We start from the raw sequence: 7,706 nt of genomic DNA, 5'->3' as shown, positions 1-7,706 counted from the left end.
CAACAACAATATTAATCAGAACAACAATAAATTAAAGCAACAGTAGTAGACCAGTGTCAATATGACTTGAGAAGACATATGACCTCTCTCTCTCTCTCTCTCTCTGTGTGGATGCGGGAGACAGAGGGTGTGAGTTGCGATGGCAGCAGACAGCGAGAGAGGGACAAGTAGGTGGGACAGGAAGATAGAAATAGCAGAGAGAGAGAGACTATTTTCACATCGTTACAACACTGTATATAGACATAATATGACATTTAAAATGTCTCTATTATTTTTGAACTTTTGGAACATTTCACTTACTTTGGCAATGTAAACATATGTTTCCCATGCCAAAAAAGCAATTTCAATTGAATTAGAGAGAGAGAGAGAGAGAGAGAGAGAGAGAGAATGATAGAGAGAGAGAGAGAGAGAGATAGAGAGGGAGAGAGAGAGAGGGAGGGAGGGATGGTTAAGAAAGGGTGACATCCCAGAGTGATGGGACCGGCTGGGACAGCAGGTTAAAGGTCAGTGGATATAGGCGTGTTTAGCTGCTAGAGTTAGGGGTCCTAGCTGGTCCATTAGTAGTGGCACACATAAAGCAGAGGAGAGTGGCTCAATACATTAATCACCGCTAAAAGCCTGCTCTGCTCACGTCATAGCCACGGTCACAGCACAGGCACACTGCCCTATTTAGAATTATACAGCAGTTACACACACTGGAGGCTACAGTAAACACACACCACACACACACACACACACACACACACACACACACACACACACACACACACACACACACACACACACACACACACACACACACACACACACACACACACACACACACACAGTGTACATGTTAACACGGGAATACACAGCTGAACTCACACACCAACCATCAAACCCACGCTGGCCTTGAGACACACCTGAACCCTACATGTCGTAGTTCATACTATAAGGAAAGTGGCTCCCAATGTCTCTAATAATGATAGTGTTTGCTTGCCCAGCCCAACTAGGATAGAGCAGCCGTGACCTGAACCAAGATCGCATCTATAAAGCACATTTGAGCTAATCAAAGGATGGAGCATTACTATAATGCACTTTTCCTTTACACCCCCTATCGTTCTACTGGTTGGCTTCTTGTGGTCTCCCCACGGTCGGACTGAACAGTGACTAAACATTGGTTAGATAATTAGCTAATGAGCTCTGTGCTGTGTTTACCGATGAGCGCAGCCCAGTTCTCCCATAATCAACTAATGAGCCAACCATCCATATCTTATCCAAACAAACTAGCTTACTTATTAACCCAATGTGTCCCGCCGTAACGCTGGGGCGTTTTGGACTTCTAACCCCTTTTAACCTTTGTGTGTTTGAGCTACAGACGTGTATTTCTTCTGCGTCCGTAGATACCAACCATTAGTATGTGTGCATAGCGGGGCCTGAGCTACAGTGGTGTTTGTGAGACAAGGGCAGATCCCGAAGGGGCCTGGGGCTGGGTCCTTTTTACAAAAACATCTTTAGAGTGATAATGGTTTGAGCTACAAACGACTAAAAGCGATCTGTGAAAAGCTGAAACTGGAACAAGTTTTGCTCTATGACGCTCACAAGCTACACAAGAGATGTTAGAAGGTGAAGGGTCTTCTATATGGAAGATCATAGGAAATCTCAGGACATAGTGTCTATAATACTGTAAGATGTTCTTCTGTATAGAAGATCATAGGAAATCCCAGGACATAGTGTCTATAATACTGTAAGGGGCTCTTCTATATAGAAGACCATAGGAAATCCCAGGACATAGTGTCTATAATACTGTAAGGGGCTCTTCTATATAGAAGATCATAGTAAATCCCAGGACATCGTGTCTATAATACTGTAAGGGGCTCTTCTATATAGAAGATCATAGGAAATCCCAGGACATAGTGTCTATAATACTGTAAGGGGCTCTTCTATATAGAAGATCATAGGAAATCCCAGGACATAGTGTCTATAATACTGTAAGATGTTCTTCTGTATAGAAGATCATAGGAAATCCCAGGACATAGTGTCTATAGTACTGTAAGGGGCTCTTCTGTATAGAAGATCATAGGAAATCCCAGGACATAGTGTCTATAATACTGTAAGGGGCTCTTCTATATAGAAGATCATAGGAAATCCCAGGACATAGTGTCTATAATACTGTAAGATGTTCTTCTGTATAGAAGATCATAGGAAATCCCAGGACATAGTGTCTATAATACTGTAAGGGGCTCTTCTATATAGAAGATCATAGGAAATCCCAGGACATAGTGTCTATAATACTGTAAGATGTTCTTCTGTATAGAAGATCATTGGAAATCCCAGGACATAGTGTCTATAGTACTGTAAGGGGCTCTTCTATATAGAAGATCATAGGAAATCCCAGGACATAGTGTCTATAATACTGTAAGGGGCTCTTCTATATAGAAAATCATAGGAAATCCCAGGACATAGTGTCTATAATACTGTAAGGGGCTCTTCTATATAGAAGATCATAGTAAATCCCAGGACATAGTGTCTATAATACTGTAAGGGGCTCTTCTATATAGAAGATCATAGGAAATCCCAGGACATAGTGTCTATAATACTGTAAGGGGCTCTTCTATATAGAAGATCATAGTAAATCCCAGGACATAGTGTCTATAATACTGTAAGGGGCTCTTCTATATAGAAGACCATAGGAAATCCCAGGACATAGTGTCTATAATACTGTAAGGGGCTCTTCTATATAGAAGATCATAGTAAATCCCAGGACATCGTGTCTATAATACTGTAAGGGGCCCTTCTATATAGAAGATCATAGGAAATCCCAGGACATAGTGTCTATAATACGCTCACATACTGTAGTTGCTGTCACACACTCCAAACTGCACACAGTTGTCACTGATTAGTTGGATATTCATTTCCGAGTGAGCAAATTTCTGTACTTACAGCTTCCATCTAAATTAATTTGTATTACTTTTTTGCTTTGTGGGAAATGTTTTTTTACATTGCTATTTGTCAATGAATGCAGCTGTTCATGTCAAATAGTGTTGTGTTCTATTGTGCCCCTGGTTGTCCTGAAAGGAAAATGGTGAAACACTTCATTGTGAGGCTAAATGTAAGCGCTGCACATGCAGATAAATGAAAGTCAGATAAATGAAATGTATTTTTGCTGTGGTCTTGGGACCGGCAGCATCTTTAGTCGTATGATTTCAACAAATCCACTCTCTCAAAAACTCTTAAGGCTGGTTCCTGGCCACAGATAAAGCCTAGTTCTAGAATAAAAATCTATTCCAATGGAGAATCTCCATTACATTTTAGAAGACTGTAGTACAGATGTCACAGCTGTATTTATTTCAACTGTATTTCACAGCTGTATTTCAACTGTGACTTATACAGTTGTTTATGTCCTATCTCAAACCTTGAGGATACAAGTGAATTTCATTCATCTCCCTTTCTGAGTTGACTGTTCAAATCAAAGTAACCCTAAGTCTACTTGGTACATATCCACATGCCAACACACTAACGCATTAGCTTGTTGGCTCCAATTAGCGTTAGCCCCAGTGTTATAGAGTAGAGCTGGAAATGTGACTCACCGGGTCTTTAGCTTGTTGCGCTAGCACAGCGTAGGTTGAGATCCTGCTGCACAGGCATTTAGTGTGGACGGCGGCAGACGTGAGTGTTTGGCAGCCCTCTGTGTCCCAGTTCTTAGCGCCAGCTTCCCTGGAGATGGGAGAAACACGGACACACACAGTGAGTGAGACACACACACATACCATCACATTACAGCATACAGATGCTCTCAAACAAAAAGTGAGAGTGAGAGAGACAGAGAGAGAGAGCGAGAGAGATAGAGAGAGAGAGAGAGAGAGAGAGAGAGAGAGAGAGAGAGAGAGAGAGAAAGAGAGAGAGCGAGAGAGAGAGGCTGGGTACTCATTGACCACATTGAGCTGTATTGTGCTGTAGAGACCACTCTGACAGGGACAGACAGACCCCCATGAACACTTCATTTCTTCTCTCCATCCTTTACTCATGTATTCATCCCTCTATCCTCCATACCTCCATATACACTATCGTTCAAAAGTGTGGGGTCACTTAGAAATGTCCTTGTTTTCCATGAAAACATACATGAAATGAGTTGCAAAATGAATAGGAAATATAGTCAAGACATTGACAAGGTTATAAATAATGATTTTAAATTGAAATAATATTTGTGTCCTTCAAACTTTGCTTCCGTCAAAGAATCTTCCATTTGCAGCAATTACAGCCTTGCAGACCTTTGGCATTCTAGTTGTCAATTTGTTGAGGTAGTCTGAAGAGATTTCACCCCATGCTTCCTGAAGCACCTCCCACAAGTTGGATTGGCTTGATGGGCACTTCTTACGTACCATACGGCCAAGCTGCTCCCACAACAGCTCAATAGGGTTGAGATCTGGTGACCGTGCTGGCAGTCCATTATAGACAGAAAACCAGCTGACTGCTTTTTACCTAACTAGTTATTGCATAGTTTGGAGCTGTGCTTTGGGTCATTGTCCTGTTGTAAGAGGAAACTGGCTCCAATTAAGTGCCGTCAACAGGGTATGGCATGGCGTTGCAAAATGGAGTGATAATCTTCCTTCTTCAAGATCCCTTTTACCCTCCCTTTTACAAAACTCCCACTTTACCAGCACCAAAACACCCCCAAACCATCACATTGCCTCCACTATGCTTGACAGATGGCATCAAGCACTCCTCCAGCATCTTTTTGTTTTTTCTGCATCTTTCTTTCTTTTCTTTCTTTTACCGTTATTTTACCAGGTAAGTTGACTGAGAACACGTTCTCATTTACAGCAACGACCTGGGGAATAGTTACAGGGGAGAGGAGGGGGATGAATGAGCCAATTGTAAACTGGGGATTATTAGGTGAGGATGAAGGTTTGAGGGCCAGATTGGGAATTTAGCCAGGACACCGGGGTTAACACTCCTACTCTTACGATAAGTGCCATGGGATCTTTAATGACCTCAGAGAGTCAGGACACCCGTTTAATGTCCCATCCGAAAGACGGCACCCTACACAGGGCAGTGTCCCCAATCACTGCCCTGGGGCATTGGGACATTTTTTTAGACCAGAGGAAAGAGTGCCTCCTACTGGCCCTCCAACACCACTTCCAGCAGCATCTGGTCTCCCATCCAGGGACTGACCAGGACCAACCCTGCTTAGCTTCAGAAGCAAGCCAGCAGTGGTATGCAGGGTGGTATGCTGCTGACTGAAGAACATCTCACGAATGTTCTTCTTTGTGATCTGAATACCTCAAACTTAGATTAGTCTGTCCGTAACACTTTTTTCCCAATCTTCCTCTTTCCAGTGTCTGTGTTCTTTTGCCCATCTTAATCTTTATTTTTATTGGCCAGTCTGAGATAAGGCTTTTTCTTTGCAACTCTGCCTAGAAGGCCAGCATCCCGGAGTCGGCTCTTCACTGTTGACGTTGAGACTGGTGTTTTGCGGGTATTATTTAATGAAGCTGCCAGTTGAGGACCTTGTCCTCTTACTCAGTTGTGCACCGAGGACTCCCACTATTCTGGTTAGAGCCAGTTTGCGCTGTTCTGTGAAGGGAGTAGTATAAAGCGTTGTATGAGATCTTCCGTTTATTGGCAATTTCTCGCATGGAAAAGCATTCATTTCTCAGAACAAGAATAGACTGATGAAGTTTCAGAGGAAAGTTCTTTGTTTCTGGCCATTTTGAGCCTGTAATCGAACCCAGATGCTCCAGATACTCAACTAGTCTAAAGAAGGCCAGATTTATTGCTTCTTTAATCAGAACAACAGTTTTCAGCTGTGCAAACATAATTGCAAAAGGGTTTTCTAATGATCAATTAGCCTTTTAAAATGATAAACTTGGATTAGCTAACACAACGTGCCATTGGAACACAGGAGTGATGGCTGCTGAAATTGGGCCTCTGTACGCCTATGTAGATATTCCATTAAATATCAGCCTTTAGTCATTTACAACATTAACAATGTCTACACTGTATTTCTGATCAATTTTATGTTATTTTAATGGACAAAAAATGTACTTTTCTTCCAAAAACAAGGACATTTCTAAGTGATCCCAACTTTGAAAAGTAGTCTATATCTCTCATTTAGTAATGAAAAGTGTGATGTGGAGGTCGATCAACGGGAACATTCACATTCTCTAATTGAACTAATGACTAACCTTACAGCCATCGACACACACCAACCATGTGCTCTAGCCTGGCTTTACTACACATGACTGTACACATGTCTGTTGCAGAAGTTGTTACAGTTACAGCAGTGATATGAACCTTCAGGTAAATGAGTGACACTAATTGGACTAACCACCACCCTGTCTGTGGCACTTCAACTAATGCCAGTGTGTGAACAGTTATGACACTGATATGAACCTTTATACAGCTATTTTAGAGTGTTGTGTATGCTCAGCCCCTGACAATAACTGAACTAATTATCAGTCCCCTCACAGGACCTGATGTATAATTATTGACAGTTGAAACAGTACTGAGTGTACTGTCTGTCAGCTATATTATAGCTGAAGAGTTCTTTTCCATCAACTCCTCTGATAGCACCGCCACCAAACACTGACTGATGGGCAGAGGAGATAAACAGGACGCAGTGTTCTTGTTCATAAGGGGTTGCTAATAAAGAAGTATTTTCCTAATCAACTTCTATTGTCCCTCATGAGCCCTGTGATGGTGAATGTCCTTCATATTTCTAGTTTGCAGTTGGAAAGTGTGGTAGAGACAAATCAATTTCCCTCAACATGTTTTTGATTCAAGAAAACACTTTCCTTCTAAATGATATTTTAAAGCTGAACTAGGTCGAAGCCAACTGTGGAGGGGCCCTAGAGTTGGAAGATCCCCAGCTGTGAGAGCATGGTCTGGGGCCACATGGCATCAGTCTGCAGCCTGGTATGGGACAGATGGATAGTATGCTGTGAAAAATGGCATTCCACCTGCTAGAGGTTATAATCTGGACGTTGGCATATTCCCCTGAGGTTACAGTGCTCCACAGGGAGACACATTGCATATTCCACTGAGGTTACAGTGCTCCACAGGGAGACACATTGCATGCGCCGAATGCACGCACGCGCGCACACACACACACAAACACACACATGCACACACACACACCCGCACACATACACAAACACTGCTGGTTTTGTCTCCCCAGTGAGAGGGGGCCCAGATTGACATATAATCAGTGATTATCAGCGGTTTGCTGGCCTGATTTTGGATAGGCAGTGTGTGTGTCTGCCTATTGTACAACAATGCCATAGACAGAAGGGGGATGAACGAGCCATGACCCGTTATGTGGGACATGTCATAGTGGATACATGTTGTAGGTACACATGGAAAGCTATTCGGTAGTGTGCCTACGTGTGTGAGCCTGCGTGTGCCACCGAGTACCTTAAATGAACAGACCCAAAACGCACAATTATACCTAGCAGCGCTTTGAGAGATAACAGTCTACCAGGAACACTAATCAGTCTGTGGAGTTGAGAGTATCATTAATGCAGGTAGAATCTTCCAGTAAGAACAGACCTAGAACCAGCTCGGGCCGATTCCGGTGAGAGTTATCTGGTCCAAATGTATTACTTGGGGCTCGGGCTTTATATAATTAACATTTCATTATTTATAAAATTTTTCATATTTTTTCATTGTTTCTCTGATCAAAAAATAACGTTTAAATGAAATTATTTAAGAGTCCTGTTTAA

General features: G+C 42.4%; 1 protein-coding gene across 14 annotated transcripts in view; it reads right to left on the bottom strand.

Moving 5' to 3' along the window:
* LOC129820109 (adhesion G protein-coupled receptor B2-like) overlaps window positions 1–7,706 on the bottom strand; it is a 557,707-nt gene that overhangs the window by 87,259 nt on the left and 462,742 nt on the right. For all 14 annotated transcript variants that reach the window (XM_055876984.1, XM_055876983.1, XM_055876992.1 and 11 more), the window contains one exon: window positions 3,573–3,699. In XM_055876984.1, coding sequence (XP_055732959.1) covers window positions 3,573–3,699 — 127 coding nt within the window. The remainder of the gene's footprint in view (window positions 1–3,572; window positions 3,700–7,706) is intronic.

Source organism: Salvelinus fontinalis, chromosome 22 (assembly GCF_029448725.1).
Source record: "Salvelinus fontinalis isolate EN_2023a chromosome 22, ASM2944872v1, whole genome shotgun sequence".
NCBI lineage: Eukaryota > Metazoa > Chordata > Actinopteri > Salmoniformes > Salmonidae > Salvelinus > Salvelinus fontinalis.
Note: the sequence above shows the minus strand (reverse complement) of the source record. Positions and strands in the feature narration are given on the sequence as shown.